This window comes from Cherax quadricarinatus, chromosome 77 (genome assembly GCF_038502225.1).
Source record: "Cherax quadricarinatus isolate ZL_2023a chromosome 77, ASM3850222v1, whole genome shotgun sequence".
NCBI classification, from domain to species: domain Eukaryota; kingdom Metazoa; phylum Arthropoda; class Malacostraca; order Decapoda; family Parastacidae; genus Cherax; species Cherax quadricarinatus.
Window position 1 is genome coordinate 7659178 of NC_091368.1, and position 12404 is coordinate 7671581.

The 12404-nt window shown below is 41.7% G+C and overlaps 1 protein-coding gene across 2 annotated transcripts in view; it reads right to left on the reverse strand.

The window, feature by feature from the left end:
* Nucleotides 1-337: 337 nt before the first annotated feature.
* Nucleotides 338-12404, reverse strand: part of LOC128701996 (serine-rich adhesin for platelets) — a 94024-nt gene continuing 81957 nt past the window's right edge. For both annotated transcript variants that reach the window (XM_053796008.2, XM_070101476.1), the window contains one exon: nt 338-5566. In XM_053796008.2, coding sequence (XP_053651983.2) covers nt 2462-5461 — 3000 coding nt within the window. In that variant the 5' untranslated portion in view covers nt 5462-5566 and the 3' untranslated portion in view covers nt 338-2461. The remainder of the gene's footprint in view (nt 5567-12404) is intronic.

Sequence of the window (12404 nt, forward strand, 5' to 3'; positions counted from 1 at the left end):
TAACTTGATCACTTGTTAACTTGATCACTTGCTAACTTGATCACTTGCTAACTTGATCACTTGCTAACTTGATCACTTGTTAACTTGATCACTTGTTAACTTGATCACTTGTTAACTTGATCACTTGTTAACTTGATCACTTGTTAACTTGATCACTTGTTAACTTGATCACTTGTTAACTTGATCACTTAACTTGATCACTTGTTAACTTGATCACTTGTTAACTTGATCACTTGTTAACTTGATCACTTGTTAACTTGATCACTTGTTAACTTGATCACTTGTTAACTTGATCACTTGTTAACTTGATCACTTGTTAACTTGATCACTTGCTAACTTGATCACTTGTTAACTTGATCACTTGTTTACTTGATCACTTGTTTACTTGATCACTTGTTAACTTGATCACATGTTAACTTGATCACATGTTAACTTGATCACATGTTAACTTGATAATTTGTTAACTTGATCATTTGTTAACTTGGTCATTTGTTAACTTGATCATTTGTTAACTTGATCATTTGTTAACTTGATCATTTAACTTGATCACTTGTTAACTTGATCACTTGTTAACTTGATCACTTGTTAACTTGATCATTTGTTAACTTGATCATTTGTTAACTTGATCATTTGTTAACTTGATCATTTGTTAACTTGATCATTTGTTAACTTGATCATTTAACTTGATCACTTGTTAACTTGATCACTTGTTAACTTGATCACTTGTTAACTTGATCACTTAACTTGATCACTTGTTAACTTGATCATTTAACTTGATCACTTGCTAACTTGATCACTTGTTAACTTGATCATTTAACTTGATCACTTGTTAACTTGATCATTTAACTTGATCATTTAACTTGATCACATGTTAACTTGATCATTTGTTAACTTGATCACATGTTAACTTGATCATTTGTTAACTTGATCATTTGTTAACTTGATCATTTGTTAACTTGATCACTTGTTAACTTGATCATTTGTTAACTTGATCATTTGTTAACTTGATCATTTGTTAACTTGATCACTTGTTAACTTGATCATTTGTTAACTTGATCACTTGTTAACTTGATCATTTGTTAACTTGATCATTTGTTAACTTGATCATTTAACTTGATCACTTGTTAACTTAATCACTTATTAACTTGATCACTTAACTTGATCATTTAACTTGATCACTTGCTAACTTGATCACTTGTTAACTTGATCACTTGTTAACTTGATCACTTGTTAACTTGATCACTTGCTAACTTGATCACTTGCTAACTTGATCACTTAACTTGATCATTTAACTTGATCACTTGCTAACTTGATCACTTAACTTGATCATTTGTTAACTTGATCATTTAACTTGATCACTTGTTAACTTGATCATTTAACTTGATCACTTGTTAACTTGATCATTTAACTTGATAATTTGTTAACTTGATCACTTGTTAACTTGATCACTTGTTAACTTGATCATTTGTTAACTTGATCATTTGTTAACTTGATCACTTGTTAACTTGATCACTTGTTAACTTGATCACTTGTTAACTTGATCATTTGCTAAATAAACTTGGGATGAATATTTTGTTTCATAATATTTTCGTTATTCTCAATAATAGTATGTTGTAAAATATTAGAAATAAGGTACTTTATACATTTTTTATGAATATACAAGCTAATACAATTTTTTTTGTAAACACTGACATTTATGGCGGTGGGGGGAGTGTGAGGTGAAGCCTGGACGGGAGGGGGACTAATCTAAAAATATAATGACACGTAACATCATCACACGATACCTTCCCATCACTGACGATGACTTAAGAATCATCACTGCCCACTTAACTACCTCTCACTGTAGCCTCTGAAAGGCTGAGCGGGAACAATGACCCTGTCATTAGGCCTTAGTCACTGGCGTTTCACTGTACTGTGTCAGCTGTATGTATATAAGCAACTTGCATTGTACAATTAATGTCACTACCGTTGCTGGAATAATTCACAACCCACAAATTTTATATATAGCAAAAGACGACATTTGCTTCATGTTGGTTCGAAAGGCGTAGATATTCAGCATAGATACCCTGTATGTGGAACAATTATAATGAATTTCGGTAGGTCAGGTATAGATATTCATAAAATTAATTTCAGTGATGCTAAATACTGAAGGGATGCAACAATATATCGCCAGGTAACTTAGGGAATCATTGATAATTAGTAACGTTCCTAATTTCAGTACTATGCACGCTATCAATAACTACTTGATAATGTTCTAGGACAGACAGAAACGTTATCTAGTTTCATCTCCAATTTGTGAGTTGTGGGCGTGATTGGTAGGAGCGTATGGTACAGCCAGAGAGGGAGGCGTGGGTTGGGTGTAGTGTGATGTGGGTTGGAGGGGCGGTCACCCTGCCAACTGTTGCACTGCGGCATGCGTCACTATCAGGAGTGCCATCTGTCATGCGGTGCTTACCACCCCTCACGGCAAGTAACCCAGTGAGTTTTCGATGTTGTCTGAGAAGAGGAAGGAATTATTGGCTTGCATGGAGGAATACGCATCGTCTTCAGACTCCGACGCTGACTGGTTGAGATGGTTGATAAGGTCGGTCGTCTGGCTAAGTTTAAGCTCTGAGAAAAGGGCAGCAATCTCGGCCGTCTTCTTCATTGAAAGGATGGAAGCAGTGTCACTGTCATCCCTCTTCTGGCGTTGTGATGCCCCGCGGTACACCACCTTCCCACTGGGGTCCACTGCTGATACCAACAGAATCTTCTGGTTAGAAGATCCGGAGCCCCTAGAACCTTGTGAGCGATGTGTCCCTATCCCACTGCCGCTCCCTTGTGACGACACCTGTGATCCCCTGGAGCCCCCCGATCCAAGGGACCCTGAAGGATGCCGTCGAAGTCTGGGAGACGAGAGGAGAGACTCGGTACTTGCTGCCCTCTGATGAGGTGGAACCTGACGTCGCCCGCTGTCCTGACTGTGGTATCCGGACCCGTCTGATGATCGATGCATCGCAGAGATCTCGGAGTCGGTCGATAAATTCGACGACAGACTTTTCTTCCTCATGACATCCGGGTGCAAGGAGAAGACAGTGCCTGCAGATCGACTCTTACTTTGTTCGGTCAGGTACAAGGAAGAGCTCTTGTTTTGTGTGGTGCTGGTAGACGACCCACCAGTGTTTCGCTTCCACGAAGTTGGATGCGACTCCAGTTCACTGAGGTTGGAGTGTGACCCGTAGCCTTTCTTGTAGGAGGCGATGCTCTTCATCGTGGCGTTGGTGTCGGTCTCAGAGTCTAGGTTAATTTCATACATCTTCAGGCCGTTCTTCTTGACCCGTTTGAGAGAACAGTAACATTTCTCACTCTCAGCACAGCTTTCAGTGTCACAGTCACACGGGGAGTCGTGTTCTTTATGTTTGTCGTTTGGCTTGGTCGATGAGGCTCGCCGAGGTAGAGAGCAGTAACACTTGCTGGAACATTCACTGTCGTAACCACACTCGCTACACGACAAATAGCCTTCGTTGGCTTGGGACGAATTTCGTCGAGGCATTGGCGTTTTAGGTGCCACTTTCCTCCCACTGACCTCTAGCATGTGAGTGAACTCGTTCTCTTTATTGTCTGCCCGTCTCGCAGCACTGTTGTTGCGTCCCTTCTCAAACATATAGCGGTTTTTGTTGTTGACCAACTTTCTGAGTGGTGACTTGTCCTTCAGATAGCTTGACTGTAGGCTAGAGGCGCGGGAGCCCAATCGCGAAAATGATCGTTTGGTGGCCTTCAAAACTGAGGAGATGGTGGATCCGTCACTATCAGAATCCATGAGGCTCATGAGAGAGGAACTGCGGCCTCGAGTTTGTTGTCTCATGATGTTCTTAGACCGCTGGTAGATCTCGTCCTTGGACAATGTTAGAGCCAGCTTCAAAAGAATCTCTCGTTGGTCGGGATCCATCTCGCTAAACGACATTCCACGCGGATTTATCACTTGTTTCAGCACCTCATCCACACTCTTTAGGCCCGTCTTCTGTTTGACGTCATCCAAGAGGTCATGGAAATTGTACTTATTAGTGACGTTCATGAAAGACTTGGAGCGAGGTAGCGCCACTCTGGTGTACACATCACCGGGATCTAGCAGGAAGGCGCCCGGGTGACGCTCACTAATGGAACGTTTTAGTCGTCGTTTGCTGGTTCGGGAGTCATCCACAATAATGTGTGACTTTAGGATATCTTCACTGCTAGCACGCCGCAGTCCCTGTCCAAAATTCGGGGATTCTGAGCGACGTGAGCGCTTCTTTCGAGGCGGTCTAACTGGCACCATTTCACTGTCACTCATGACGTGTCGGTCGTCCTCCCGAGTGTCACTAGAGGCCTCGCTCGGTGCCTCACTTCTCATGTTTTCCAGCAGTGCCTGGTACAAGTTAGCAGCCATCACGATGGCATCCTCAGACGACTGACACACGAAGCCATGGCACTCGAGCACTTTGGGAACACCCACCTTCCTCATGACGCAGGCGAACATAGGCGGGTGCTGGATGGTCATGACGCTAGGCTCTGGTACGTTGAGTGCGTGATAAAGATTGTACTTGTCCTGTGCCTCCGGGTCACAAATGAGTGGAAGGAAGGCGTACGAGTACCCAACTTGGCCTTGTTCTGACATCTCCTTGCGGATCACCAGCTTCACCGCCGCCCATACCGCAATAGTCGGGAATGGGTTAGTAAACTCTAAATGGCCATCACAGGAGTCTACGCTGCCATGAGTAATCTTGAGCCCGGCTTCGGTAATTTGCAGCGTTCCCGACACTGGCCGCTTGCCCCGGGAAACACACAGACGGTATTTGTAGTAAAGGTCCTTGAGTGGTGTCTGCAGCACATCCAGACTGGTGGCTTTCTCGGCCAGCTGCAACGCTCCTAAATAATCCACACGGTACTTCATGCTGGAGACACACACTCGTGGTGTCGCCGCCTCGAGCGACTCCTCTGGACTGACTCCACTTCTGGGCCGACTGGCGCAACTGTTAGCGGTAGGGGAAGGAGTGTGGGATTGCTGGTGCTGCGGTGGGGAAGGGGCTGCAAGCGGTGGAGGGTCTAACACGCATGGGGCTGGCGGTGAGCGAGGGGGTGGGGCGTGAGTCCCCAGTATGGGCTCACTGGTGGCATCAGCAAACAACCTCTCAATCTGTGCCTGGACAGTGGCACGCACATCCAGGAAGGCTCTCTGTCGTTGGTCCCGCCCCCCAAACATGCGCTCCAGTTCCTCCTGCACTGGGTTGGCCGGCAGAGGCATGGGGTCAGGCCGAAAAGGCTCGGGAGGGAGCCAAAGGGGCACAGGATCAGGGTGCAATTTGTCCTGCCTTCTCTTGTCCCTGAAGAGTGAGTCGATACGTTGTTTATGTGTAGATGAGATGGTGCTGGTGTCGGAGTAGATTCCATCATCCAGGTGAGACAGACGGAAGCTGTAGGTCTCCTCTTCTTCGTATTTCACCATGGCTGCAGGTGTTGTGTAGTGGAACAGGCTGGATGAATTAGGAGGCTACAGATATTGGCTGATTGATTCCCAGCCACTTGCACAGTCTCACTCAGCGATCACCAACTGTAGGAAGAAACAAAACAAAAGTTAATATGCTTTGTAAACAATAGGGCATAATTTGCTACTAATAAGAGCCTCCTAGTAGTTGTTTAGAAAAGTAATTTAAACTAGAAGTGTTTTGGTCACTCTCAAAGAGATATCTCCCGTAAGACAAACCCCAGCCCCCTCTATTGCAACTCATCCATGAGGCCTACTAGCCGTACCCCAAAACCTCTTAAGATGCAGGTGATCTGCAGCTCAGCTCTCTTTAAGAGACAGTTGAGCTATAAATCTTCACAAGAAGTCCAGGATCTATAGATAAGCACCATCAAGAAACCCCGCAGCTGGACCTCAACCAATGCAAAAATATTTATGCAGTAAAATACTCAAAACATCAAAACAACGAGGCAAGCTGTTCTGAAGAGGTAACTCACGGAACGGACAAGATTCGAACTCATAGCAAGTCAGCAGACATTCTGTCCGTTACGTGAATTGTTTAGTTTTGTTGCATTTTCGCCTATCATAAGGAGATATATTGTGTACTGACTGAATGTTATTTTTTGCAGACCTAAGTTACCGATTTCAGAATAATTTTTTTATTGGAAGGGAGGGGGGGAGGGTAGTTTTTGGTCAGTATAGTCATACCAGATCTCTTTAAAACTGTTAAGGTTTTCTTTTAGGCCATGTCATAAACTAAATACACTTTTAGTTTTGTCAACGTCAATGTATGTAATTTTAAAATCCGCACACTTGGACCATACATCTTCCAAATGACTTTTGGCTAAAACACTTCAAAATTAACGAGTAGTATATGCCTTATTTTGTAAGTTATAAGCTATCTTTTAAGTTTTGTGACTCTAGTGGCAGGACATGGTCAAACATTTCTGTCTGATATGTATATTTTAAGGATCATCGCCCCACGGCCCGGTAATGAAAGGTAGAGGATTCAAAGTCCAGCAGGTATATGTGGCCTCCAAATCGAACTGAAAACAAATGGTTTCTAAGATTTGACGAGCTATTCGAGTGTGAGCATGGTAATATTTATGGAACTATTCAGGGTCGTTAACATGACTCAAATCCCGCCCGTGGTATGGTTTATTCAGGGTCATCGATTAACCAGATTTCAGTATTCCCCTAACATACCAGAAAAAAAAATGGCTGTAACATTTCTCTTGTATTCTTTAAAAATGTCGGAAAGAGAGCGGCCAGTTTCACCAGTGCATTGGAAAGTGTGTTAAGAACAGGCAATATTAGTCTTTCTTTGGATTATCTCATGAGGGTTACAAACTCGGGATAACCAAAGAAAGCTAATCAGTGTACCTTATTGCCGTTGAGATCCTTAGTCTACCTCAAGATGCGATCCACAACAACTTGATACTTGGTGAACGGGGAAATCAAGTATAAGACTTGTCCATACGCCTTGCCTCGCCACGGGACTGAATCCAGGCACTCTCGGTTATTAGCCAAACCCTCTACTGATGAGCTATGAGTCAGAGGTATAAACCACATGGAAAATATTCACCCACACACTAAATTATGCGGAATACCTCCACATACTTTCATTCCTAGCATGGCCTACAGGAACACATACATCACTAGAGTGCATGAGAGGCGCGGTGGGAGAGGATAATGAGTAGGTGTGGGAGGGGAGTTATGATCCATGCAGACAGTAATGTGTTTGTAATGCTATAACTGACAATAATGTTAAAGAACCATGCTTTAAGCCTAACATTTGTAACAATGTTACGTGCTTTGCAAATGATGTAATTAAATAATGATACGTTGAATTATTGTAACTTGTTCTAACGCAAATATACTAATATTTGACTACACGTACACAACTGTGGAACAGACGGAGGATCAAGCCGTCTTGCGCTGAATAACCCATATGGGTTTAGCTTTTAACGTAAATTAAAAAAAACAAAATACACAACTGTAACTAAGCTGGCGATGCTAGCGGAGTTGTGCTTGTCTCGTCAGGAAACGCGACAAGTGTACCCTGACACAGGATTCTAATATTATGACTAGTATCTGCGGCAGGCCAGGGTTCGACCCCACGACACATTGTCCTGCCTCAAGAGACAACACAACGTACATGTCACCTTATCCACTCAGCCATCGATCCTACGAAGATCACGTACCAAGCAGAGGTGGGTGTTTTTCGTGATCCGAGGACACTCGTGGCAGTGGTATGCTCAAGGAGGAGGAGGAGGAGGCGGCTGAAATTAGTCCTTGAGCATACCACTGCCACGAGTGTCCTCGGATGACGAGAAGCGCCTAGCTCTGCTGGGTACGTGATCTTTGTAGGATCGATGAAGTGGATAAGGTGACATGTACGTTGTATGGCCTCTTCAGGCAGGACAGTGTGTCGTGGGGTCGAATCCTGGCCTGCCGCAGTTTGGTAAATGATTCAAATCCACATGTTTCGTGGTTTCAATGCTGTTATATATATATATATATATATATATATATATATATATATATATATATATATATATATATATATATATATATATATATATATATATATATATGCAAAACAACCACTCTGAAAGAATAGAGAAATTCCAAGCGCTTTCGTTCCTTGATAATGTGAGTAGTCACGAAAGCGCTTGGAATTTCTCTATTCTTTCAGAGTGGTTGTTTTGCATATTTTGAAATCACCTGTTTACTGTGATCTTATTGCATATATATATATATATATATATATATATATATATATATATATATATATATATATATATATATATATATATATATATATATATATATAAACTTAAGAGTAGTCTTACTCTTTAATTTATATCTTGCTGGACACTTATTGCAACACAGTTACATTAATTAAGGCTGAAGAAAGCTGTGTTGACGGGATGTTTTCTGAATTATTAAACACTGAAATAGCACGAAACAAAAAATACCATGAGTGTAAGGTTAGGCTAGGTTTGAAGCCTATCGACTACAATGTGCCCAGACATTAGATAAATTATGATCTAATGGAAACTATTTCACATGCCCTTGAAAAGGCTCAGTTCCTAAGGATCATATACAGGATGAAATTTGGAAGAATGCGGAAATATCCTTGCCATTAAAAGCTAAGACGGTACCGTACGTGGGAGAGAGAGTCATAAACACTCCACGGTATTTCCCAACCAGCTGAAGGTGACAATCAAATATATTAAACAATCCTAAGTATATAAACAATGTACAGCTATTCTTATTGCATATTTCAACGTTTCAGAGCGGTGTGAAGCATGTTCTGACCTCATTTTTTAGCTAAAATACGTAAATTAAACTAGAAGTTGAAAACTCAGATGAGTCACAGGGATGTAAAGAATTATTTCTTCGTAGTTGTCAGGAAGTAGAACAATCTGGAGAGTGATGTAGTGGAGGAAGAGATAGATAAAGTTCTTGAAGCAGGGAGAGAATGGACCCAGTAGCAATCAGCGAAGAGGCGAGGCCAGGAGCTGCGGCTCGGTCCCTGCAACCACAAATAATAGACTAATAAGTACTAAATAACGAATAGAAACTGGTAATTTAAAACAGAAGCAGGGTGGACAGACATGTGTATATTAGACTAGGAAGAAGGATAAGCATAGAAGGTATAACCTAGCAGGGGGCTGTGTGTCAGAGCAGGTCAGAGGACACTGCAGACCACGTATAACACAAACTGCACTACACTCACACCCTAATACACACTCCTACCCACTACTTTTCACATACTCAATAAACCCACACTGACATAGTTCCACACACACATTCCCACCCACACAGACTCACCCACACGCAGCACCAGTTTGGAACCCACACCTGGTCAAGCACGTCAAGAAATTAGAAAAGGTGCAAAGGTTTGCTAGTTCCAGCGCTAAGGGGAATGTCCTACGAAGAAAGGTTAAGTGAAATCGGCCTGACGACACTTGAGGACAGGAGGGTCAGGGGAGACATGATAACGACATACAAAATACTGCTTGAAATTGACAAGGTGGACAGAGGTAGGATGTTCCAGAGACGGGACACAGAAACAAGGGGTCACAATTGGAAGTTGAAGACTCACAGGAGTCAAAGAGATGTTAGGAAGTATTTCTTTAGTCATAGAGTTGTCAGGAAGTGGAATAGTCTTGCAAGTGACGTAGTGGAGGCAGGAACCATACAAAGTTTTAAGACGAGGCATGATAAAGCTCATGGAACAGGGAGAGAGAGGACCTAGTAACGATCAGTGAAGAGGCGGGGCCAGGAGCTATGTTTCTACCCCTGCAAACACAAATAGGTGAGTACATACACACAAACGCTGTACTCGACCCCTGCAACCACAACTAGGCGAGTACATTCAGTATCGTGACGTTCAATATTACATAAAGTTCAGAGTTTAAGGTTTAGTGTCACGCAGTTCAGTATTTACACATGCAAGCACTGAAGATAAAGGTTATGCAGTTCACTATAAGCCAAAACCCAGTACGTTATCACAATTTTAATTAAGGAGGCGATACTATGGTATTTAGTACTATTCTAGCGTAAGTTATTTAACTTAGTTAAGGTTTAAAGCCTATTAACTGTATGTGGATCATTAAAACTACATTTCATGTGTGTACTAACGTTAGGAATACTTGAAATGCCTGTTTTAGGGGATTAATTAAAATAAATTCTGTGTATGTACAATACATAAGATTCACGCTTTACCATCCATATATCCCAAGCTGTCCACTCCACAATGTATATAAACGTATAAGCCATATATATATACTGGTAGATAAATCTCGCAATATTATATATATATATATATATATATATATATATATATATATATATATATATATATATATATATATATATATATATATATATATATATATATATATAGGATGGGTCCACCTCTGGTGTAAATTGTGGGACCCACAGCCTCGGAGAAGTGGATAAAAAGGCTTCAAGGAAGAATATTTGGATTTCTTCCTGAAGCCGTTTGAATATTCCACTTCCCCTACTACCCCATCTTTTAATATATATTTTTTTTACCAATAGGAATATTTTATTACATAATATGGTACAGAAGATTTAAGAGATACATTGTTGATATAAAGGTGGCATATAAGGTACATGTTGTTACGTGTGTATCACCGATTAGAAGGCGAAAATCTCATCCAGCTCTTCAGAGCTGGGGCGTGAGATATATATATATATATATATATATATATATATATATATATATAATATATATATATATATTATATATATATATATGTATATATATATATATATATATTTATTTTTTATTATCACACCGGCCGATTCCCACCAAGGCAGGGTGGCCCGAAAAAGAAAAACTTTCACCATCATTCACTCCATCACTGTCTTGCCAGAAGGGTGCTTTACACTACAGTTTTTAAACTGCAACATTAACACCCCTCCTTCAGAGTGCAGGCACTGTACTTCCCATCTCCAGGACTCAAGTCCGGCCTGCCGGTTTCCCTGAATCCCTTCATAAATGTTACTTTGCTCACACTCCAACAGCACGTCAAGTATTAAAAACCATTTGTCTCCATTCACTCCTATCAAACACGCTCACGCATGCCTGCTGGAAGTCAAAGCCCCTCGCACACAAAACCTCCTTTACCCCCTCCCTCCAACCCTTCCTAGGCCGACCCCTACCCCGCCTTCCTTCCACTACAGACTGATACACTCTTGAAGTCATTCTGTTTCGCTCCATTCTCTCTACATGTCCGAACCACCTCAACAACCCTTCCTCAGCCCTCTGGACAACAGTTTTGGTAATCCCGCACCTCCTCCTAACTTCCAAACTACGAATTCTCTGCATTATATTCACACCACACATTGCCCTCAGACATGACATCTCCACTGCCTCCAGCCTTCTCCTCGCTGCAACATTCATCACCCACGCTTCACACCCATATAAGAGCGTTGGTAAAACTATACTCTCATACATTCCCCTCTTTGCCTCCAAGGACAAAGTTCTTTGTCTCCACAGACTCCTAAGTGCACCACTCACTCTTTTTCCCTCATCAATTCTATGATTCACCTCATCTTTCATAGACCCATCCGCTGACACGTCCACTCCCAAATATCTGAATACGTTCACCTCCTCCATACTCTCTCCCTCCAATCTGATATTCAATCTTTCATCACCTAATCTTTTTGTTATCCTCATAACCTTACTCTTTCCTGTATTCACCTTTAATTTTCTTCTTTTGCACACCCTACCAAATTCATCCACCAATCTCTGCAACTTCTCTTCAGAATCTCCCCAGAGCACAGTGTCATCAGCAAAGAGCAGCTGTGACAACTCCCACTTTGTGTGTGATTCTTTATCTTTTAACTCCACGCCTCTTGCCAAGACCCTCGCATTTACTTCTCTTACAACCCCATCTATAAATATATTAAACAACCACGGTGACATCACACATCCTTGTCTAAGGCCTACTTTTACTGGGAAAAAATTTCCCTCTTTCCTACATACTCTAACTTGAGCCTCACTATCCTCGTAAAAACTCTTCACTGCTTTCAGTAACCTACCTCCTACACCATACACTTGCAACATCTGCCACATTGCCCCCCTATCCACCCTGTCATACGCCTTTTCCAAATCCATAAATGCCACAAAGACCTCTTTAGCCTTATCTAAATACTGTTCACTTATATGTTTCACTGTAAACACCTGGTCCACACACCCCCTACCTTTCCTAAAGCCTCCTTGTTCATCTGCTATCCTATTCTCCGTCTTACTCTTAATTCTTTCAATTATAACTCTACCATACACTTTACCAGGTACACTCAACAGACTTATCCCCCTATAATTTTTGCACTCTCTTTTATCCCCTTTGCCTTTATACAAAGGAACTATGCATGCTCTCTG